The sequence below is a fragment of the Drosophila suzukii genome, chromosome 3 (assembly GCF_043229965.1).
Source record: "Drosophila suzukii chromosome 3, CBGP_Dsuzu_IsoJpt1.0, whole genome shotgun sequence".
Lineage (NCBI taxonomy): Eukaryota > Metazoa > Arthropoda > Insecta > Diptera > Drosophilidae > Drosophila > Drosophila suzukii.
In genome coordinates, this window is record NC_092082.1 from 3,147,160 (window position 1) to 3,173,182 (window position 26,023).

Sequence of the window (26,023 nt, forward strand, 5' to 3'; positions counted from 1 at the left end):
CTGGTCAATTGGCAGGACTCGCGTCTCGAGTTAAATTAGCCGGGCGATTCGAAACTATTTCAAGGCCCCTCAGGTCGCCAAAGCCCAAAGCAAATCAATCTGAAACATAATATTCTCTTGTGACATTGATAAAATCTGAATATTCTCACAAATTCTAAATACTTGTGGGCGAGAAGTAAGTCTAAATGGCTGCACTTATAGTACTTAAACGCTTAATTAAGCTGTAAAATATTCTTTATTCGCTTTCGGCTGCCAAATATCATTTAATTGATACTAAGCGCACTTAAAAAGAAAAACTATTTCCCACAGAAATTATGTGAAACACAATATTTTGACACATTTACGATTTGTATAACAGTGGAAAATAGTAATTTAAACAAACAATAAAGCAAGACACAAAGAGAACATTAATTAAAATAGTTTTTGTATTTCAAAGTTCTTTATGATTTGCAATTTAGTATCCAAAACTTAGTAAATATTCTGCAATTTCACACTTATCGTAGAGAAAGATATGTAATATATCATTTTTAAGTGGGTATATATTAAATATATCTGTTATTTATAGCCATAACAAATGGCTTAAACTTTAATTTAAATATTTTAATTTAATAAATATACAAAAGACGGATTTTGATTGCCAAACAGAATAAAATATAAACCATTTACTTTCTCAGGATGGTGGTTTATTAATTCTTTTTAAGCAGTTTTTCAGGAAATTCTGATGCTGTTGCTCTGTTCTCCAGGCCTCAGCCCTGTTGCATGCCACATAATATATTCGGCATATGTTGCAGCCACCTTAAAAGAACCCACCCAACCACCCACCAGGTGGTGCAGTGGTGCAACTGTTGCTAGGCGGGCGGCTGTGTTTGTGACCGCCATCTGCCCACTGGCAGCCAAAAGCAGGCGCAGCGCCAATGCTGCCAAGCAAACCAAAACCGCACGTCACCCGCACATACAGTCACGACCATTACAATAGCTATTAAGTGGAAGGCTTTTATTTCTTGGCAGCCGGTGTCGTGTTCTACGGGTCATTTCGACTGTATAATGTGACTGCAATTCGGGGGGACACAGAAAAATGGGAATTTCTGCAGCAATCCATGCGAAACGCGGAACACATTCGATGTGTATTGTAATCACATCGGAAATTCCATTTTGAATTATTTAGAACCGAGTGTTTCGTACATGTTTTTGGCCCTGAACAAACAAAAATGTACAGAATGAATACACTTGGTGTGCTGGCCGGGATTAAATGCGGTGATGCATGGTGGTGCGGCAATTGGGATTTAATTAAAAACTTAGTGGGCCAGCAGCAAATGCACACTTTGATTTATGATTTAAGCCAAATAGTTTTAAAGCGCCGGCGGCGAGACATAATTCTCCTGTATTTTACATGTTAAATTTCGCGTAATAACAAAAATGATATATAGAAAATAATCATAATTTTCACACTTGAAAGAGCGACACAAGACGACGACGACGCCCAGTCGAATCGCCTAGTCTTGTGCATTATTTCTTAATTAAATTTATTAATTGCACACAACACGAGCCGACGGCCGTACAACGGGGCGTATGAGCAACGCTCGCCCCCGCAAAAGAGGTGCAAATGAAAATAGGCGAGTGAGAAAGAGAGAGGAAAAGCGGGAAAATCGAGAGCAAGAAAGGCAAGGAAAAGCCATTCGAGTGATTCATTTACGTGCCGAAAACTTAATTGTGCTAGCAGGTAAACCGCTTGTCGATGACGCCAACGGGTAAGAGGACAAAAGATAATCTAATAGCCATCTAAACAAGGCTTTATAAAAATGGTCATCTAAATTAAATTTAATTTTAATAGAAGTTAGGTTTTTAATTAAAGAAAAAGAAAAGGTTGGAGACGTTTATTATATACTCATCTACAAGTTTACAATACATTTATGATTATTTATCTGATATTCATTAAGTATTCAAACCAGAAACAGTTATGAGTATCAATTAGATACTCATTCTTATAAATCATATAAAGTAAAGAGTGTCTCTTTTAAATTAGTTAAAATAAAAAACGTATTTTAATTTGAATTGAATACTCATAATAATAATAATCATAAGACAAGTTCTTTTCATATTCGATGATGATGATTATCAACGAAATTTCTTTTCAGTACCTATACGCGATTGTACGTTTAATAAGGGTTCCCAAAAATGGTCACATAAACTGCCCAATAATTGTATACTAATTTTCACTTTTCACTTGATGTTTTCGCACGTCACTAGGGGCTTTTCACGATTTTCTTGAATGACTGCAAGCAGCAGCCGAGCATCCAAGCAGCAGCTGTCAGTTCAAAAGTATATCTCCGTCATTTGGATCTGTCACAATGGCGAACTCTGGGGCATTTGTCACCCACTCACCTTTGCCCCCGCCGAATTTCTCAATTCCCCGCCGACCCACCAAGACAATTAGTCCCAAGTAGAGCAGCGCAAATCTCAAAAAATGTGTCATATTCGGCCAAAATAAAAACAACAATATTATTTTTGTGCCACGAATATTTCAGATATTTTGGTCTAAGCAAACAAAAACCCAGCGGGACTCTCGAGTTGAGTATCTCTTCTTCGGAAATTAATTAGGTTTACTAAAGCAAGGATTGCAGCTGAAAAAGCCACAGGGGGCCAGAGGGGGTTAAACCGAGGGTCCTTGGCCAAATGTTTTCCATGACAGTTGTCGACTTAATTCAATTAATTAGATGCCATCTTTGAATGCACCAATTTCACAGGGGCAAAGCTGTGCGGTGGAAAAATGTGTAGAATAAGCAAATATTTTGCAATTAGAGAAATACCTTTGTTAACTAGGGGGATTCTTTGCACTGCAAATAAAATTTGAAAATGGAAAAAGGAAAATTATTTAAGTTATGAAGTACAGGTATAAAACATCTATTTTAGACTATATTTTGGCATATTTTTTTGTTGATAAAATTTAATATATAACGAGCTTTATTATTCAAATGTATTATCCCCGAACCCCCAATAAACATTAATATTTTGCCTACACTTTTTCCCTCTGTGCTTAAACCAAGCCAACGAGAGTAATTGCCTTTGAAATGCATGCATTTTATTTGGCCACATTTAATTCAGCTCTGCAAACTTTTCAATTTAAACTTTTGTGAATTTTTGGGCAAATATACCATTGCATAATTCGTATTGTGTACACACTTTTTCTATTTGCAACGTCTCATTTTAACTTTTGCCTCCTTTACCGAAATTTCCCTTTTTTTCGCCCGCTTAGAGCAAACATTTGCATAATTTAAGTTTGATGTGGAAAGTTACGTGTTTGCCAGCGAAATGACAACAAGCTGGATGGGTGAACTCAACGGCTCAATGGGAAAACAGAAAAACAGGTGCAGCAGGTAGGTGGGCAACCACCCACACAAACCAACCATCAAACCACCCACCCACTCGCGGAAAATGAAAACGAAAATCACCACCCAACTGCAACATTGTCGGATGAAAAATTGAGAGCTTAGCTGCGTTTGCCTGCAATGTTGCCAGGGAAAACCAGCTAAATCAGGAGCAACCTTGTCGATTCGCGGCTACAGGTGTTTGTTGCTGTTGCACATGGATTTGCATTTAGATATACTACAGAATTCTCTAGTAGATTTTACCTTTGCGAAAATGATAGCTGTGGGCATTCAGAAAATCGCAATCCTCTATCTCCATTTCCTGGAAAATTGTCCATAAAATATTTACAAAGGTAGAAGTTTAGTATTTTATTAAAGCAGTAGTATTAAAAGATTGTACTAACTCTCATTTTTACTATATAATAACTATAGTTTTGTCCCTGATTGTAAACACTATTTGTCAATTTTCTCTGACGCTTTTGGACAATTTGTAGTTTGTGCTGTTGCTCAGTATTTGGTAATCTGTCTGATTATTTAACTTGCGCTAAATACAAATATTTAGAAAATATTTTGCGGCAATTTTTATGTTATTTTTCTTGGCAGCTCGTCTATTTGGACACTTTCCCTCTCCACCGCCAAAAGAATGAGGGTCATTAAGATACATATACGCCGGACAAAATCTTATTGTTATATATATGCTGTCTATATGGCGAAAGCAATTTTCTTTCTAATTTATTCGACTTAGGCTTAGAGGCAAGCATGAATAATTATAACTTAATGCTCAAATAGAGGTCAAAATGGACATGTCAAAGAAATCGTCAAAAATTTGTATAGAACTAGGCCTTGAAAACGCCTTTCTCTAGTTAACACCCACCCAAGATGGCACCGTTTGGACTGCCTCAATTAATCTGGTAATTTACAAAATACCGGCCGGCAAAGCTAAAAATACCAAACACACAAACAGGAACAAAAAATAGAAAAAAGAGGAAAAACTAAACACTTAACAATGTCGGAGGCGTTGAGTGCCGAACATTTGTGCAAACAGTGATTAATAAATTTTAGGCTTTGCACAATAAAACCAAAAACGTGTCAGGGCAACAGCTGCTTTAACTTGAAAGCGTATATATATTTGATTCCCAAGCAAAACTATCAAACAAATAATTACTATGCTTTTGTGAGCTACTATAAACATAAAACAAACATACGCTGATAACATGGAATACTAAAAATAAATATGTCCATATTTAATTCAACATTTCGTATTAAATATTTGAACTAAATACATAATACTGAAAAGATTTCTATCAATAAAGTGTAATATATATATTAGTAATATTTTGAATATAAATCAAGTTCTCTGATAGTTCACAAACAACCCAAAGTCTTGACTTTTATGCCTTGGAGTAATTTTGAACATAATTCAACGACTTTTCCTTATTTTCCTGTTGCGTACTCGCTTCGCATAAAATGTAGCTGCTCCTCATTAAATCAGCTAATTTTCCATTAAGCTGAAAACAGCATCCAATTTACCAGCCATCAAATTCATAAATTATAAACATCGCCTGCACCGAAAATAAATATCTCAATTAAGAGAAGCGGGTGAATGTGAAACATGCCTAAAATCGCAATAAATAAACAAAACGGCCAGAAATAAATGGAAATGTCGCTAAAGAAATTTGCACCGCCACCGAGGCGAACAAAGTGCAGCGCCATCTGACACATGAAGCAAATTAAGAGCACCAAATGGCCAAAAACAAATAATAAAAAATAAAAGCAAATGTCGCCCACGAGCTTTGGAAAATGCAAAGAAAAGAAAAAGGAAATCTGGACGAGACGACAGTCCGTCATTTGATAAATTTGCATGGAATGATTTTAATTAAAAACCTGTAAATCTCATGAAGAAACCCAAACACAACATTTTTCTGCTGGCCGCGTAATAAAGTTGTCAAATATACACCGACGACTCGAATATGCGCATAATTATGATGGATGTGCGTGCGACATTTGCCAATTGATGGCTTCTGTTCGCCTTTGTTCTAAAATTCCGCTCATTCATATGTCCCCATGTGGGCATTAATCATTTTTGTTTATGCCAAATTCAAATCCAAAGACCAGACAAGAAGGGCAGACTGTCTGTTCCATTGGCAATTTATTAGCATTCAATTTATTTATTACGCCTGCTTACGTGCACTTTCACTGCTGTGACAAATCAATTAATTTACTCTTTCCATGACGACATTATCCCCTGGATATAATGTAGGTAAAAAACTGTCAATAAATTGAATTTCACATAATATTATTGGCAGAAACAATTTGTACTTAATGATTAAAAATCAAACAACTTAATCTCAGTCTATTAATATAAAGTTAAATGACTAATTAAATTATTTTATTAATCCAAAGTCATTAAAGAGTTTTCTATAATATGACAGAGATTTAAAAGTTGATTTGTTGAACTTTTTAAAAACTTTTATTATAAATAGTATTCCTACCAATTAAAGTCTCATAAGATTTGAACAGAAATTAATCATCAAACTCGAAATAGTTTCTTCTTTATCGAAGAGGCCTGCCAACACGCCCACCTAACTTCTCGAAACCTCTGAAGATCTCTATAGAACATATATATACGCTATACTTAGTGCCACCTTAAGGCAACGTCAAAGGTAAAAACTTGGAAAATCTCTCTCGAAAAAAAGCGAAATGGGAACGCCACAAATCTCCGTCCGAAAATAGACGGGGACAAAAAGAATGAGATGGACAGACAGGCGGACGGATTTGAGTTGACTTCGACTTCGCTGCCGGCGGCGGGCGAAAAGTTGGTAACAAAAGTAAAAGTTTATTGAGGCATTCCATTCTAAGCTGATTTGTTGTCCAGCTGCCCGGGCTTTTCCTTTCGCCTCTCGATTGGATGGAACATTTCTGGCAGCGGGCATTGCACAAGGGCAACAGTTGTCAGCTGCCTCGCTGCTCCAAATATTTACATGGAATGCGTGTGTAGCCAGATTTTCCCCCCTGAGAATTCGTGTGTGAGCGTAGAAAAATGTTCCACGCCGGACGGCGTAAATCAAAAGATGGCACAGCCCACTCGGCTGTCTCGACTTTTCCGAGGCTGCATTTCCCTTTGAAGGCAACTGTCAAAGGTATTTGACAAGATTTTCGGCAAGATTTTCGAGCATGCGGTAGAGTTTTAAACGAGGATCCCTTCGTGCATTCCTATTCGTTGAGTTAAAAGGGTGCTAATCTTAGGGACATTTAAGACATCATATCCATAAGGGTTTAAAGTTGGATCTCTTAAATTAATATAAATAAATCAATGTGCTGTTGTACGCTGTACGTGTGCCGGCAAAGGCTAAGCAGAACTATTCCTTATGCCCTCTTTATGAGAAGCTGCCGATCGATCGAATAAGTGAGTGAGCTTGGTCAAACTTCTCCAGATATTAAAAAGCCTAATCAAGTTTTAACGGGTAAACTCTTTTATCTTAAATTCAACATTTAAGAATCATCTTTTTAAGGAACAACTCAAAACCAAACATACAATTTCGCAGAAAAGCCCAGTACTTAGGCCGCAAGGCCTTGTCGTTTGTTGACACTTTTCCTTATTTTTATATTTATTTTCATTTCGCATTTGTTTTGCGTTTGAAGTTATTTACATGTGTCGCCGCCTGACAATTTTCGCTCTGTCTCTTTCCCTGCCTGTTTCTGTCCCATTTTCACTTACTTTTTTTTAGCTCCTATCCGCGCATAAAATGCTAGCGGTTATTTGGGTTTTTTTCAGCTAGACAGCCTTCTTTTTTTGTCTTCGTTTATATCAAACGTTCAAAATTTGTTGACAACATGTTGCGACTGATTGTTAAAGTCGCACCATCTCCCTCTTTTCTTATCCGCCTGTCTCTTTCTAATGCCCGCCGCCATCTCACTCTAACTTCCAAGTCATCTACAGCTGAACAAATCGATTGATTGATTTCTCAGGTGTGTTCGATTGTGTTGACGATGAGAACGATAAAGATTTCACGATATAAAGATGGCAACTTAGCTAAGGAAGAGCCGCTTTCTTAACCCAAAACAAAATCCCTTATTAGTATATTTTTGGTTACTAGTTTTTATTAAAAATTATTTTCTTTGTATATATATTTTATCGGTAGTGTACGTATTTCATTATCTATTTGTTTGTTTTACTAGGCGGTCTAATAAAAGTAAGTATCTCCAATGACTTCACCTAACTATTGCTTAAACATGTTTCTAACTATTGGAATCGATAAAACAAGCTGTTTCTGGTTTATCCATTTAATTTTTTCTTTTCTTCTTAGCTTTCTAAACTTTTGTCACGTGCTGGCACTCATTTGATTCGCATCACTAACTTAAAGTTGGGTCGTAGGGTGTGTAACAACGTTTAGTTTTGTGTAACGCCATTTTATTTTTATGAGCTCCGCATGTGATACCCTCCATGTATCCATGTCTGCGTGAGTGAGTATCTGTGTGTGGTCATGTATCTTTTAGTTTGGATTGGGAATGGATAGGGTGTGTTTGCATTTGGCGGTTAACATCGGTTTGATTGAAACGCTGATTGTTGGACCGTAACAAATATTTACGAGTGTAAACAAGGGTGAAATAAAACTAAGCCACAATAAATTAAATAAAATTGTTGCAGTTATAAAATGCATATGTTTGGGGTTACAGAACAATATAAACGAAAAACTACTTTGTAATTAAAGTAAGCTTCGTTGAATTAAATCATTCCTTCGATTTCTAAAAAGTTTTTAGATAAAAATTATATTTCATATTAATAAAAGTATCTAATCAGAGCCAAGTTATGAATTATAGAAATCCAATTTTGGGTTCCCATTCTGTGAAACATGAAAATAGGCTAAAATTTTGACGCTCGTTTTAGAGAATGACTTTAATGTAGAATATTAGAGAATTCAACCACAAACTCATAGAGGTATCCCACGTCTAAATCGGGATAAAATAACTCGAGTTATGGAGTCTATAAGTTCAATTTTGGGTTCCCATACTGGAAGCCAATGGAATTACGGAAAAATCGAACATGAAAATGGGTCAAAATTTGAACCCTCGTTTAAAAGAATAAAGTTAATGTTAACTAATAGAGAATTCAACCACAAACTCATAGAGATATCCCACGTCTAAATCGGGATAAAATAACTTGAGTTATGGAGTTTAGAAGTGCAGTTTTGGGTTCCCATACTGGAAGCCAATGGAATTACGGAAAAATCGAACATGAAAATGGGTCAAAATTTGAACCCTCGTTTAAAAGAATAAAGTTAATGTTAACTAATAGAGAATTCAACCACAAACTCATAGAGATATCCCACGTCTAAATCGGGATAAAATAACTTGAGTTATGGAGTTTAGAAGTGCAGTTTTGGGTTCCCATACTGGAAGCCAATGGAATTACGGAAAAATCGAACATGAAAATGGGTCAAAATTTGAACCCTCGTTTAAAAGAATAAAGTTAATGTTAACTAATAGAGAATTCAACCACAAACTCATAGAGATATCCCACGTCTAAATCGGGATAAAATAACTTGAGTTATGGAGTTTAGAAGTGCAGTTTTGGGTTCCCATACTGGAAGCCAATGGAATTACGGAAAAATCGAACATGAAAATGGGTCAAAATTTTGACTCTCGTTTTAAAGAAAAAAGTAAATGTAAACTATTAGAGAATTCAACCACAAACTCATAGAGGTATCACACGTCTAAATCGGGATGAAATTACTCGAGTTATGGAGTTTAGAAGTGCAGTTTTGGGTTCCCATACTGGAACCCATTGAAAATACGTAAAAATCTAACATGAACATGGGTCAAAATTTTGACCCTCGATTTAAAGAAAAAGTTGAATGTAAACTATTAGGGAATTCAACCACAAACTCATAGAGGTATCCCACGTCGAAATCGGGATAAAATAACTCGAGTTATGGAGTCTAGAAGTGCAGTTTTGTGTTCCCATACTGGAACCCATTAGAAATAAGTAAAAATCAAACATGAAAGTGGGTCAAAATTTTGACCCTCGATTTAAAGAAAAAGTTTAATGTAAACTATTAGAGAATTCAACCACAAACTCATAGAGGTATCCCACGTCAAAATTGGAATAAAATAACACGAGTTATGGAGTCTAGAAGTGCAGTTTTGGGATCCCATACTGGAACCCATTGGAAATGCGTAAAAATCGAACATGAAAGTGGGTCAAAATGTTGACCCTCGATTTAAAGAAAAAGTTGAATGTAAACTATTAGAGAATTCAACTACAAACTCATAGAGGTATCCCAAGTCTAAATCGGGATTAAATAACTTGAGTTATGGAATTTAGAAGTGCAGTTTTGGGTTCCCATACTGGAAGCCATTGGAAATATTGAAAAATCTAACATGAAAATGGGTCAAAATTTTGACCCTCGTTTAAAAGAATAAAGTTAATGTTAACTATTAGAGAATTCAACCACAAACTCATAGAGGTATCCCACGTCTAAATCGGAATAAAATAACTCGAGTTATGGAGTCTAGAAGTGAAGTTTTGGGTTCCCATACTGGAACCCATTGGAAATACGTAAAAATTGAACATGAAAATCGGTCAAAATTATGACCGTCGATTTAAAGGAAAGGTGTAATGTAAACTATAAGATAATTCAACCACAAACTCATAGAGGTATCCCACATCAAAATCGGAGTCCAATAACTGAACTTATGGACTTTAGAAATGCAGTTCAAGACCCGCATATAATATAAATCCGATTATATGAATAATATTCTGTACTATTCAGTACTGCTTCTCAACTCCTCAGAAAAACCGCGAGATCGATGAGCAATTCGCGACCTAAAACCTAAATACGGTGCTATTTTCGCCAATGCTCATTTAGGTACGCAAAAAATGCGCTTGATCTATGCTGATCCGATTCGATGCCATCCACATCCACATTCACATCCCCTTCGATTCGAATGTGGTCAGCCGCAGATGTATAGAAAGCAATGCCAAATAAAGATTCAACTAGAGAAGGACTTTTTGCGGCTGGCCTGTAAATTAATTACAGTCGGGCAAATAAAAGCCCAAAACAAAACAATTTTCCAAGCAAAACCAAAACTAAAGCCGAAAACAAAACGAAACAACAGAATAAAACACACACAACAGAGTCGACTTTTGGAATAGAAAAAGGAAAATCCAGAAGGAGGGACGTCGTGCAGAAGTCACAGAAGGGAAAATAATAAAAACAGCAAATAAAATTCTCGTCTGACGTTTGGTTTTTGCATTTTTTATGCAGACCAAGCAAGAATAAAGTAGAAAATTATCCAACAGACAGACAGACCCGAGTCCTAAATAAACAAGACCAAAAACTGCACGGACATGGAACCCGTACTGCTGCTGCTATTTTCCGACATAAGCGGACAAGTTAAGTTTCGAAATAATTCGGGCAGACCAGGGAAAATGCATTAGAATCTGCTTTTCATGCATGTAGAAAAAGCAGAAAAAAAATTCTGAAAAAAAAGAGGAAAACCATAGGGAAAAAATAAAGGCAAGACGACGTCGACAAGATGCGTGCCAAGTTATTTGCATTGCCGCCGTATTATTTGGTCTTATTTGGTCTAAAAAAGCGGAGGCCTATTGCCATTGCTCTGGGCTCAGAGAGTCTGACAATGCTTAGGATCCCCGGATCCCCGTATTCCCGTTTTCCGATCCCCAATCTCCAATCCGACTGACAGTTGGCTCGTGTCGATAAAATGTTGCCGCGGCGGCTTAAGTGCCATCGCTGGGCCAATCTATTTTTATTTGGCCGCCGGACGTTGCAAACAACGCCTCTACCACATTTCTATGTCCAACGTGTGCAGCATAAATTCAAATTGAGAAACGTAAAAAAGCGTAGAAAAGCACTAAGGCAAAATATTTTTTAGCACTTGGAGAGCCATCAAAAAATGCACGACACTCGAATTAAATAAAAAACCATTTAGCCAGCATAAATTTGTTGCTCTAGTGCTCAAATGGGAATTAATTGCGAAATTCCGGGGCAAACAAATAAATATTCTTTTAAACGGGCTTATCTGAAGCTTATTTATGGGTATATATTACCTGTTGCTATTTAAACAGCACATAAACATATATGCTGCGCTAAATTAGAGGAATATTTGAAGAAACCTAAGTCTTAGTCACCAAAAACCTAACTAGATACACTATTTAAATATTTTAATTGTTTACGCCCAACAAAAAGGTTTCCTTTGTCGTGCATCATACATTTTATATGCTGCGAATTGTTTACAATAAATGTATATCCAGGCAATTACTTGGCAAACTTTTCCACTTTTCAACAATCTTTTTCGAATAGGGACAAACCGGCAAATAACGGACAGTTTAAAATCGAATTACTCACATAATTTATATGCACAGCCTCGAACAAGAACAAAGTTGGAATAGAACGAGGGAGACCCAGCCGCCCAGAAGAAATAGGGGCTACGGAAAAATCCAAAACCAATGCAAAACTTTCATAGAACGCCCTCGCACTTTCACCTTCTCAGTCCCAACCCACAATTTCCCCATTTTCCCCCGCATGTTTGTTTGTTTGTTGTTGCTGCCCGCCCGTTCGCCCGTACAATATTTGTCCTTCATTTGAAAGTCAAATGCGTGTGAAGCAAAGAAATCTGTTGCTCTCTCGACCAACCGACTAACCGCCCTGGGGTCTCGAAAAAAAAGAAAATATAAAATAAAAAAAAAGAATCACAGCCTCCCTCGCCGCGAAGACAACAAAATTATTTTATAGAAAGGAATGAAACAGCCAAGACAAACCATGAAGAATGTATGAAAAACACAACATAAATTCTAAAAGGCTGACAAGCATATAAAAAAGCATACACCACATATAGAGTATAGCACCGTCATTGATATAAAAACTATGGAACGACGGGAAATTGGGTTAAAAATAAATGCAGGCCCATCCAAATTTATGTTTATGATGTCGCTGCCTCTGTTCAAGCAATTAACAACAAGAGGAGGGAGTCCGAAATATGATTTAAACCCTTGAGGTGAATAGGTCGGACCCCCTCGAAGGATACAAAAATAGTACTGAAAATCATTTTCATAAAAATGAAAACAAGTTTGAAAACTTATTTGATAAAATTATAACCTATTAGTCATTATAGTCTTTTTAAAGTCAAAAGGAAGTATAGAACATTAATACTTAGAATTGATATTATATAAATTGTTTTAAAGGGAATCATTCCTTCCGATGTTTTTGTGTTTTAACTCAACACATTGAAGACAAACGTTGGCTGATAATAAAAACTAGCAAACGAAATCTCTTTCAAATTCCAAACGTTTAATCGGTGACTAATGTACCGCCTGCAATGGCAGCTAAATATTTAAGTTAACAACAGAGCACAGCATAAACATAAACAATTCAGATGGGAAATGCGCAACTGAAACCAATAAAAAAGTCAGGCCAAAAGCAGACAGATCAGAACTAAACAATAGCGAATCGAGAAACAAAAAAAAAAGGGAGGGAATAAAACAGATTTATGCAAATCAACAAATTTCCACTAATTGTAAAAAGAATCTTGATGGCGGAGGTTATTGGCCAGGCCCATCAATTAGGCCAAAACGAAAAAACAAAAAAAAATCACAAGATGGCCAACACAAAATATCCATCGGAATGGGGCATTAACATGTGATTTGGCTGGAAAGTGTTAATTGCCATTTGATTGTTTCACATTTTCACAGGCGGCCCAACATCGCAATTTATGCAAAATCTTTGTAAAATATTGGGCCATGTCTGGGCTTACATTTTCATTATGGTGTCCATATTTCATCTTTCTTTTTCGGTTTTGGCCCCAGAAAAATTGGGACACAGCTTCATCTACGCGGGCTAATGGCAAAATATTAGCGAGATGTCAATGAACTGAAGTGTCTGCATGTGTTTTTTACAATAGCAGCAATATATGCCCCCTTATATCACACCAAATAAATATTTATTGGGCACAAAGTTCAACGCTCGAAAGAAATTGTAGAAAAAACCAATTTTCAATATGGGAAAATAAAGATTTTTCCGTAAAACGTGAAGATATTATTAATATTTTATGATGTTTAGAAACATACAATACCATACACATTAAAAAAAACATTTTAACACTTTTATAGAGATCTTAAACACCCTAAGCACCCGTTATAACTTGTATTCCCTGGTGAAATGTAATTTTTCCTGAACTTACTTTTCCCAGACACTTTCCCCAATAACCATTAAAAGTTAGCTGGCTAAATAATCTATGAAGTGGACCCAAAAAAGGAAACCTTAAAGTGTATAACCGCCTGATGCACAACAATTGACTCCCCAGAGCAAAAATCATCACACCGAAAACTTTCCTGTGGGACAGCAGCACATCTGATTACGTATACGCCCGGTTAGCAGCTTTGGCCAACAGCCAAAAACCGACTGTGATGCGTTTTTAAGTTGACTCTTTGAGTCTCTACTTTTTTCGGCTTTTTTCTATTTGTTGTCCAAACTTTTCCATTACCACATCAACAGCAACTACACTTTAAGCCAGGGGACACACAGGAGCTACTTTTTGGGGTCAAGTCGACATTAAAATAGTTTAGGGATTTGTATTTATGTTGATTGCATTGTCGGGCCAACTAACTGGCATGTGAATGGGATTTGTGGAGGAAATTGAAAAGTTGTGTGTGCTGCCAGTTTCCAGAGATTTGCGCCATGTCAGCGAGTGTAAAATGCAATTTCTATCAATGCCACACCAAGACAACAATGCAGGGCAAATAAATATCTATTTTTTAAATATTTTTCCTAATATGTATCCTTTTTCAAAGTCAAAAGAGTAAGTAGCTGTCTGCTAAAGTTCAAAAGTGCAAAGAAACAAACAATTGACCCCCAACCAAGAGCAAAACATTGCCGCAAACAAAAAAGTGTAGAAAAACTCGAATCGTGCAACATGCACCTGTTTCAACTTCAGATCGCGAAGTTTCTATTTTTATATATGGCCTGCAGCGTCTGGTCTTTATTTCTTCTATCTGTACGTTTTTGCTGTTTCAATTCCCTTTTTGCCATATTTTTTCCTGACCCACATTGACAATATTCATGTTTATTAATATGCATCAGACAACTTCGCCCAGCTGTTGTTGTTTGTTCAGCGGAAATGAAGTTATCCGACTTTGCAGGCTTTAATTGCCTGGTACAAGAACTACTGCGAGAACTACTCTAATTAAAGGGAGCTCCATAAGCAGCGAGTAATTGTTCGCAAAGTGAGGTAATTAGCAGTCAAGGGAATAGGGGTTTTTTTTACAAAGACGTTTATGAGGTTGTGCTCGAATTTCAGAAAAATAATGATACTTTGCCATTGTAGCAACAAAAGGAATCATTTTTAAAAATGTCATTACCATGAATTTCTTTATTAATATTTATTATACTTTCAATTCAACTTTATTTAAAAATTGCTCAATATTATATCGACTCTTATTTTGTTGAATACTTTTTGTATGCACCCAGGAATGGATTTATTTTTCATCATTAATTTTATGATTGTTATGCATGGCCAGCCAAAACAAATATATGAAAAATCCCCGCTTAATTTCAAACACACTTCACGTAGATTTTCGAGATATTTTTTCGGATCCCTGACTAATTAGCCACTCGGATCACGCGTCATTACGGTCCTTTCAATGTCTATTGAATCAACACTGTTGATGTTTCTGTTTCTGGAAGAGCCATCGCATCGAGTCATCTATCGCTCAGCCGTCTTAGATCCTCCGCCCCCGCCTTTTGGCCATTTATCTATATCGGAGCGGCATTATAAATACAATGACCACACTTCTTGACATGCCATGGTCAAATTTTTGTGCATTTGTCAAAGCGAAAATAAATCACAAAACGCCAAACAAACAAAACGCAACGCAAATGACAATTTCTTTTGGTTTTTTTCGGGTCTTTTTGGTATTTTTATTTTGGCAATTGCGTTGCGTGTTTTTGGATGCTTTTGTTTAGAAGAAGTGTTGGTCGTTTTATGCACTCGAAAGCAAATGGGGAATCTGACATAGTTTCCGCCGAGGCAGAAAGTCGACAGTTTGAGATATAGATGCCATATAGTCCCGATTCCGTTGACAGCATAAAAAGCGCTGCTAAAAAAGCGAATTATATGCAAAAAGCAAATTTCATGCCACATTTAAAATAGCCACTGCAATGTTTTGTAATTTATCAACGCCCGCCCGCACCAGATATCGCATATATAGTATCAGTATAGGATATATATATAGTATATATGGTGGCAGGCGTGTGACTGCTGCTGCGATGTTGCAATGCAATGGCCACGGCGAATGCAAAATGCAGACATTTCTTGACACTTCTCTAAATAGTTTTGCGTGCGACGCAGGGAAAACCAAAGAAAATGCAAGGAAATTCACAGGGAAAAAGCGGGGAAACGCACACGGTCACTCGAGTGCCAAAATGTCCCCGCACGCCATTAAAAATGTTGCGAAAATTACACAGCAAACTGAAAGGTGTTCTAATGAGGCGTGCGCCGGACTCTGTTCCGAAATGTGTGTACTTTAGTGGGTGTTTTCGGTTTAAATGGGGCTGCTTGGGGGCTAGATGGGGGTGCCATTTGCAAGAGTGTTGCCCGAGTGAGCGCTCTATCCCGACATAAAAAATAATCGTAAAAGTTTAGCCAATGTTTATGGACTGGAAAGCAGCTAAATGGGTTGGTCCCGAAAATAATTATATTATTTTCTGACTCACGTAAGATAACTAATACCAAACAGGTCTTAGTAATCTCTATATAATTACTCAGTATCCCAAGGAATAGAAAAATAACATATGATAAAACAAAAACTGAGTCATATTCATAGCATGAGATTGTTTAGCTTTCTCAAGTCTCATTGTATACTCGTTTTAATAGTTGAAGTTTTATGTTAAGTAGTTTTGAAATTCCCTAAATATCCTTTAAATTTGACCAATTTCAAGAAGATTTCCACTTCATTCCACGCTCATTTCACCTGAATTACTTTCAGCAACCTTGCAGAATTTTCGCAACCATTTTCCGTACTCAGCCCAGCCATTGGCCTCGATTTTAATGCTGCAATTTTCATTGAAATGAGTTCAAAATCAAGGTCGCCGCCGCCATCTCGTCCCGGTTTCGGTCCCGGTCATAATGGTCATGCTACATCATCCCGGTCTCGAGAAACTTGGGTCTTGAACTCGACCCGAGCGGTGCCATGAATACAAATTGTTGCATTTACAATAAAAAATTCATGGGATTCCATTTCAATAAGCGAAACGAGCGAATAAATGCAGCCGAGGGAACAGAAAGGCAATGCGAATCAGTTTATTAAATAAAAGGCAATGTGAAACATGAAGAACGACCTTTGCACAAAAAAAAAACGACAGACACACGCTTCTCGCATGAAAACTTCACTAAATTACCAAGAAAAACATTTGCCAATAAGACAGAAAGAAAAAAATTAGTAACAATTCAGATACGGAAAAAACGGGAGCCGGGTAATTTGTTTATCCAGCGAAAGGAACACCTGCAGATTGCCATCTCTCGAGATCTCAGAGACAAATCCCTCTATTTTCCTCTCATTCTCTGTGTTTTCTCGCAATTTTTCCGCAATTCTTTTGTGAGATTGGAATGCAGTAGTTTCCAGTGGCAATGGCGAATTATTGCGCTTATTGAGGAAAATGAGAAAATCCCCAGACACAAAGGAGCTAATGGAAAAAGAACAAAAGCTTACTTAGCTCTGAAGCAGATTACGAAAAGCATATTAGTTCGGATTTATGTACAAGAATTACATTGAAAAAGGTTAGTTCTAACATTACATATGTTAATAATCAATTTTTATTCTTTTTACAATGTTTTGTAGTTAGGTATTTTTTTAAAAATTCAAAATATCTTGGCATAATCATTTTTGGAGAAATTGAAACGATGATATAAGCTCGCTTATCTTTCATCCTGATTTCTATATCTAAAACGCCCACTTGCAGGAATAGTACCCATTGTAAACTATTCCAAACTTGCTTAGATGTGTGTAGCTTTGCGCCCACCCCTTTTAGAAATCCACCACCCACCCACACCCCCACCTGTTTTCCACCCCTCACACGCCTACACATTGTTTATTTGCACAAATGCGTGCGCTTTCGTTTTCCGAATTTTCCAACGAATTTCTTGGCCAGCGAAATTGCAAAACGAGGTAAAACTGGACAATGTGGGCTATATAGCGCTGCCATACGTTGGGGATTTACATATATATTCACGAAAAACTGCCTGTTGCTGTTGTTGTTTGGGTTTCTGGCTCGAGAACATGTGTCTGCAACATGCAAAAGTAATGCACAAAAACTAAACGGGGAGAAAATTGGATCCTTCTATAGATGATTTTACCAAAAATTGATTCATTTAAATTATTTCATCGATATTTATTGATTTATTGATATTTTATTTTCAAATATCCTTTAAAAAATGGTTGATTAGAATATTTACAATACCTTATTTCAGCCATGCATTATTATATTATAAATATTAAATATTGATCAAGGGTTTTGGGATACCTTCTCCCCATTTTTTGAAAAATCTACTTCTATAATTTAAAAAATATTAATAATCAATGTACTATATCCACAATTTGTATTATATTTTGTTTGGACCATCGGATATTATATTTTAATTATTAAATTCTGATCCAAGTGCTACATTAATTCCTTTAGTGTAGCAGAATTTCTACCCAGTTTTCCTTAAAAAATCAAAGATCGATGCTCATTTTCTCTCTTTCTCGTGTACAGGGATTTTGACTTTGACTGGACGCTGCCATTTAATGTGTGTAAACATTGCGCAAGCTAGAAAAAACAACAAAACTGGAAAAAATCTGGAGTAATAAATTCCTATATTCATACGCCGCGTTGTACAAGCTCACCCAAAGAACAAAAAACGAAAAAAAAAAGACGTCAAAAAGGGAGGGAGGTTTTTCTGGCTGATTCAGACAACAACAGAAATTCAACTACAAAAATGGGCAAAATGCAAATATACACACAGTCCGCCGCAATTTCCATGTGTGCGTTTGGCTTTTTCGGCAATTTTGCGGCATGTTTTTCACACATTCGCGCGCTGCGAGGAAAAGCAAGGAAAAGCGAGGAAAAACAATCGAACACGACGCCCTGGCTGCCATGGAATATGGTATATCAATATTCATACTCGTATTTGCACTGGCATTCGTATTCCTATTCATTCCATTCGATACGATACATGATGATGATGATGCAAGTGCAAATTTATTTGCCACTTTGTGTGCGGCTCGCCGAGTTGTAAGTGAAATTTTGAATTTCCCACTGGACGGCTGGCTGGAAAAGCCTCCAAGTTGATTGATTTTCCAATTGCAAACTGAGTGCTTTTGAGTTAGTAGTTTTGGGGCTACAGAGAGAGAAAATGGGCAGCTAAAATTGGATAACTTTTAATGAAAAATAATAGTTATACAACATTTTAAAAACCAATTCCATTTTAAGAACACCTTCTTCCAATCCAATAATTTAAAAATACTATATACTACTTTATTTGTATAACTTCCTCTTAAATAAAAACCATTGAGAAGTTAAAGGTTTTTCCAAATGAGATAAATATCAATGTTAAGCTAGGTTATGTCAAAAATGCAAATAAATGAGATTCGAGTTTAAGATCGTATTAGATAAAAACCCATTCCCTCAAGACAAAAATCCACCTTATTTCAAGAACTTATATTTAACATTTTTGTATTAACCAACATTCCATAATTTTTTCTCTGTGCACTAAGCAGTTCAATGAGCTTTCGTTCAGTCAACGAGTGATCCCCAAAATTCTTCGGCTGAACAATTGAAAATGAAAATCCCCCCTGCTCAAATTCACAGTTCAGCACGATTTTCCCCCCCGCCGTCGAAAAAGAAAACGGCAATCGAATGAGATGTCAGGAATGCCCGGCCAAAGGGAATTCTATGGATGGTAAGGGGTTCCCGAGGAGGAGGACTGGAAGTAGCCCCAGCGACACTCATTTCAAAGTGTTTAAGAGCGCTCACACGCAGAAAACACACAAAACGACAACAACACCTTGTGCCCCACTCAACACTAAAAATTACATTGAAAATGCTCATAAAAACAGCGGAGGAATAAAAGAAAAGCTGGAAAAAGAGAGCAGTCGTTTTGGGTCTGCCTCGCTTTTCTTTTTCATTAAATTTAATTTTATTCGGCCAATTTTGCTGAGCAGTCTGCCCCTCGTTAATCATGTAAATAAAAAAGCCATAAACGAAAAAATCTAAACGATATTTTTTACATTTCGCTGCAGTTGTCTAATCACAGGCATCAAATACACTATATATATAAAAAGGAATAGAAATATATGTGTGTTCGCAATACATTAAAAGAGTGTCAAGGCTTGGAAAATTTTACGTTCCGATTAGCCACAAGAAATGGAATTTTTTCTGCTCTTTTCTGCTATTTGTAAACAAGCTTGCATTGTTGTAAACAAGTCGTTTATATGGCCAAGATGATTTGGCTTAGCCTGTTGTTGTTCGCTGGTTTTTTTAGTTTGATTAATTCTGGGTATTAGTGTAATTTATTTATTTTTAAATGCTTCGGGGGGTAGTTTATTTATCGTGGCTTTCAACAAGTGGCAGCGGTGAATTATTTGGCTTTTCAAAGATAAAAGGAGTTTTTCCTTAAAGGGTGGATGGTTCTGGAACCCAAGTTAAGGTAATTTAATAATTGGTATTTATTTTTTAAAGGTGGATTGTTTTGGACCCCAATTTTGAGTTTTGTAATTATTTTTGCTTATTTTCTAAAGCTTATATAAAAGTTTATTTGCTGTTGAGTCTGAAATAACAGCCAAATGGTTACGAAAGACCTCTTCCTATATGAGTTGCATTTTCCTTTCCTTCTATATCAAATATTTCCCGCATGATTTTCGATTCCCCGGCTGCGTTTTTCTGGGGGTTCGCCCACGCTTTGTTTAACTTTGGCATATATGCTGGGTTCCTCGTTATATTATATACTCATACAATGTCTGCATTTGTTGACAACATTTTACAATGCTTTATTTTTAACAGCTCGTTAGCCAAGGCGGAGAAGGGCTGAGGGAGGTGGGTGGTGGTTGGTGGGTGGCAGTGGGTGGGGAAAGGCGTAAAAGGGGGCGGGGGAAGGTGGGCTGGTCAGTTTGACATTGAGCGCGTGCCAAGCAGAAAACGCACGGCCAAAAGGCAGATAGTCTAGAGAAAAAACAAAACAGCCTCCCCTCATTAGGGACAACACTTTTGCTTAATTAATCTAAATTAACTAAAATAAAGCTGCTAGATATTCCTACATTTTTAATTTTAACCTCATATTTACCGCACTTTAACGGTGGAACTATCAATCTTTACATTTTGCAAGCTTAACGTATAGCCCAAAATAAATTTAAACTTTTTTTGTAAATTTACAAACGTAACTTTTTAATATTTGATGTCCGTCCAAATTCCAAATCTGATTTATTATGAGTTTGTGGCTATGGAACTTTTAAACACTATGTCGGTTGCATTCAAATAAATAAATCAAATACTATAATGCTAAGACCGAAATATGCAAATAAGTGAAGTATTTTTACTAGTTAAGAGTTAATGTTGAATGCTTGGGAGTTAGGAACTGTAATCTTTCCAATTATATTTACGCCATTTAACGAATTCAAAACAATTGTTGTATCAAATGCAAAGCTCATGTTTATGGCTCATTTCAGAGGATCCGAAAGATAATTGAAATGAAAATCCTCTTTGAAACATAATTAGTTTCCTGTGCAAAATATTTTGACATTTCCGGTCAGAACTTTAATATTGTCAAAAACGCCACGAAAATCCATTTTTCCCCAGCTAATCTCGAGGCCTATTTTTTGCAGTCGGTGGCGTTAGCTGTCATGGTTTTCCACTACTGGTGAAAAATTTTAAGTAGACGCGTCAGCAGTATTCTTTTTTTATAATTTTTTTTGTTGTTAGCAGGAAAAACTAAGTGCCTAGCAATTGCTGCCCCTGGGCAAAAGAGCAAGAAAAATTAAAACAAACAAATGGAGAGCAAAGTTAATGTCAGTCAAGTGGCGGGGAGAAATTGGGTAGGCCACGCGGAAGGGGGCTGAAAATTAAGCATAAATCTTTCAATTGTGTTTGGATTTTGGGCCGAAGTTAATAGCCAATCGGTTAACGAACCCGCACTGCACTTTTCCGGCCTTTGTTTATACAGAGAAGAGTAGGTGGATAGATAGGTGGATATTTGGATAGGTTGGATGTAAGATCTAGGCATACCCTCACAATGTTTGCAACATTTTGCTGGTGGCTCATCGCTGGCGGCGTCGGCAATGACCGGCATGGTCCCCGCGAACCACTAAAACCACCCGGTGGTGCTGCAGATACTACTCGGGATTTCACACAGCTCGATGAACGGGCGTCTGGGGGTTTTCAGAGACACATCCTTGGGTTTGGGCACTTGAGACACTCGCGTTTGACACAACCACCTGATGAATCTATGTTCTCCCGTTTGTTATTTTATTTTTTTTTTTTTGGTTTTAACAATGGTTTTAGCAATGGAATGTTGGCATTTTCGTAACACTTCTTAGGCTAAACACTTGAAGATCAGTTAGATCGGTTATCGTAAGATCCTCTCTCGGTTCGCTATAGTCCGCTACTGACGGTGCTAATCGTTCTGCTGTCTGTCGTCTGTGTGGGACGTCACGCCAGGCTATTTCTAGTCTTTTTTGGCTTTCACATTGCGCTTTTCCGTGGAAATCGTCTGTGTTCGTTCGAGAGACGTTCAAACGTGAAACCTCCGCAGAGACCACTGAGTGTAGATATTCCGGGCGCACGCCGATCTGCTCCCATTTCGAATGCCGAATTCGAAATCCTCAAAAAATCTTCGAAATCTTTGAAATCCCCGCCGCATCTCGCCACTGTTAGATAATTTGACTTTTTCACCATTTTTCCTCAATGAAACAATGAACTTTCACATTTCGTACACGAACAACAACCGAGATCCGAGAATACGCTCGCTCTTTCACTCTCCCAGTTTCGAAAACGTTTTTTCGAAAATAGAACGCAAGATCCTCTCACCGGAGAGTCCGGCGATCGCCGATCGGCGCACGGCTCTTAATTTCGAAAAGTTTTCTTCAAAGTTTTCGGCCGATTTTCCCGAGCACCCTACACTAAGGAGAGTTGCTCATTTAGTCAGGTATTACGGGTCCTACGATCGTTTGGGTTTCGTTTCTAAGTGGGTTTCTGGGTCAAGGCGTGTGCCTGCACTTAGTCTATTATTTTTTACGGGTTCAGTTACGAAGAAACGCGTGAAGGTCCCTCAAAGGTTGAAGATGATTAGAAAGTAACCTTGGTTGTCAAAAGATAGCAATTAATGTATTTTTAAGTGGTACTTAGTATAGTTTCCGCTGAATATTAAATTTTATATAATATACTGTATAGTATTATATAAATATCTTTAAGGTTTTTAGTTTAAGGATTGAAATCTTTAAGATCTTGGCCTCCTCTACAATGTTTTTTATACCTAAAAAAGCAATAACATTGAAGGTCAGGTCCAAAAAGGTATGCAGCTCCCAAAAATGGACTCCTAAGCCCCTATTAAAAATAAAAACCAATTATTAGCAAGCTTGTAAGCTTATATAAAATAGATGAACAAAAGAAAACCTCTTAAAGTTCAACGCATCCTAAACGAATTCAAGTTCCCAAATAAATATAGCCTAAGCACTTTTTAATGTATTTTATTTATGACTGACTTCCTAAAATATATTTCCCCATTTCATTTTCCAGTCCCGCGACACCTTTCTTTTATTTTCCCTGCCCACATATCAAAAGGAGCAACAACAAGATATGCCAAATGAAAAATGCGAAAAAAATAATATTTATTATTTGGCCAACATCCAAAGCAGAGATCTTAACTGCAAAAATCCTTTGCAAACAATCCAACGACCTTGAAAAGCAACGTCTCTGAAATAACTTTCGCCAGATCGCAGCATAATTTTTTGCCAATAAACAAATTCACAAATTGGGCAATTGGACGTTGGGGAATCGATTCAAGATATAAAATCTAATTTATGATGGTTGTAGAATATCTAAACACAAGACGAACTGTGAATTGATTCGATGTCGATTGTGGTGGGCCGTAAGATATTATAAGAGAACCACCTGCATGACTAATCCCCGATCCGTAACCCCCTCGAATTTGCTCTTTCGATTGATTTTGCGGCCGAGGAATGCAGGCAGAGGAAAATCAAAGTAAATTGCAAGTATAAATTTAGAACACCGACAAGACTAATTGGGTTAAATTTAGCACAAACATATATATATTTTTTATTATTCGCAAACAGAAATATACATTTAAAAGAATAACATAAAATCACATACCAAAAGCAGCAACTAAAAATAAGAAAATTGACTCAGCACGGAATTTGGTTGTCGTTCGTTTCGATTTAGCGACACAAAATTCTTGCTCTGCCCGACTGACGAGTGCAGAAACTGTTGTAGAAAATCATTTTTCAAATTTATGGCCAAATTGGGCGCAAACGTCAAAAGACTTTTCAATCCCCTGGGGGAAAATCCGGCGAATGGGCGGCAGATTTACCAGGCATCATCTTCGATTGTGTCATGGCTGTGGGCGTGTTTTATGACGCCTTCCGACCCCAACTCGCAAAACTATTTCCGAATACAGTGGGAATTAGATATAGTTTAAAGATATAACTTGTATATTCTTACATAATAGTCGTTATATAGGTAAAAGAAACCCTGCATATTTTTTTTTATTTTAAAAGATAAAATCGTTATGATAAATGGTTACATGGCCCTTCCATAAACAATCTGAATATTGTACTTGGGGTGGATGGTAAAAAAATACCTTTTAAAGTAGGTTACATTTGATTTATTCACCTTATTTTTTAAGTACTCTTATTTTCTAAGCACCACTGTATGTATAGTTAAATCTTGTTTGCCTTCGATTTCTCAATTCTTTGCCTTTCTGAGCAGTCCCCAATTTAGAAATTGTCATAAACAAAGCGAACCATTTTTCTTGGGAAAATATCGCCCATTTGAATTTTCCATTTGCTGCGTTTGCACAGTTTTCACATTTTCCATGCTGCAAGTGCAATGTCAGGGCCAAACAAATGCACCGAAAAAAAGGGAATTTATTTGCGAATTTCGGCGTTCGCACACTTTTATAGTGCACATGCTAGAAACATAAAAAGATATGTGTGCACTTCCATCCGAATTTAATTGTTGCCACTGTCAAGCACCTCGTCCAGGGTCACAGACAAATAGTTTGGCCTGTGAGTTATGAGTGGGCTGACTTTTATGGCCCACTGTGCACCCGAAAACGGCCCCCTTTCCCTCGTTTTCCATCAGAAATGATGCGAAAATCCATTCCATTACCGATCGTCTTAATGCAGGCATTGCTTATTTATTTGTTGGATTTTTTGTGCATAAATTATAAAGCGGGTAGCATAAAAAATATGGGAACAAGGCACCAAGACAAACACAAATCGAGCGCGTCAGAATTTTTGGCGTGGGCGAGAAAAGTTTTTCTTTCTTTCGTTTTTTTTTCGGGGCAGCAGCAGCGGCGGAAAATTGAAAAACATTTTTCACCGTGCGAAAGTTTCTGGTGCTTTTACTTTGACGTCGTTTCATAATGACGAAACGGCACAGCGAGCATTTAGTTTTAAAACAGCTATAAACAAAGATCATTTGAAGACAGCGGGAAGTTTCAAGAGATTTTCCTCACTAAATTTTAATATTTTATTAAAATAAAATAAATAATCTAATATAAATTAAAAAATTTATAAGATTTTTTTAGTTAATCATGTAGAAACTATCAGAACAAAACTAAAGGACCATGAGCACGTTCATTAGGTTCTTTGAACTTTCTAAACTATAATTATATTTATTTTTCCGTATTATTAAATTTGAAATACTGAGATTATCCCCCAAATTTTTCATCTGTCATTAATTAAAAGCCCTTTCCCCAAGGAGTCCACTGAAATACACAAAAACTTGAGAAATAACAGCCAATTCCATAGCCTGATTTCATAATCTGTGATAATTTATGTGATTACTTAAATGAGCAATGTTAGATCGGTCAAAATAAGAAAAAACTATGCCAAGAACATCTAATTGGTCGAGAGAAAAACAAAAACGCTGAAATATTAAATATGTCTCACACACTGCCAGCGAAAAGTATGCTATTACTTTTGTGGGTGGCCAGTGGCAACAGGTAGAGGGTGAAAACTTTTGGCAGGCACTGTGGGGCGACAACAAGCCACAATATAAATAAAAAGGCTAACAAAAAATAAGAAATAGATGCTTGACAACACGGAGCACAGCCGCTGCAATAAATAAATATTCAAATCGGCTAATAATATTACAAAATACACACAAATTTTTGTAAATGTCGAAATGGAAACGAACGAATAATGCTTACACTTTCCTATCAAACTTATCAAAGAATCTATATGAACCAATTTTTTAACTATATACTAATGGACTAAGTAAGCTGCAGAACGTTAAAAATAAATAACAAACAGTCAAAATATTTGTAATATTTATGTATAATGAAAAACGATCAAATAAATTCTCGAATTTCTTATCTTGAAGTAAAGTAAGTCGAAAAACATTTCTTATCTGGTTCTTATATGTAAATAT

General features: G+C 36.7%; 1 protein-coding gene across 1 annotated transcript in view; it reads right to left on the minus strand.

Annotated features, from left to right (window-relative positions):
* Nucleotides 1-22,150, minus strand: part of Mrtf (Myocardin-related transcription factor) — a 45,761-nt gene extending 23,611 nt beyond the window's left edge. Inside the window, exon 1 of the mRNA XM_017078992.4 lies at nucleotides 21,638-22,150. Within this exon, the coding sequence (XP_016934481.2) occupies nucleotides 21,638-21,701 (64 nt within the window). The 5' untranslated portion in view covers nucleotides 21,702-22,150. The remainder of the gene's footprint in view (nucleotides 1-21,637) is intronic.
* Between the last annotated feature and the right edge of the window lie 3,873 nt (nucleotides 22,151-26,023).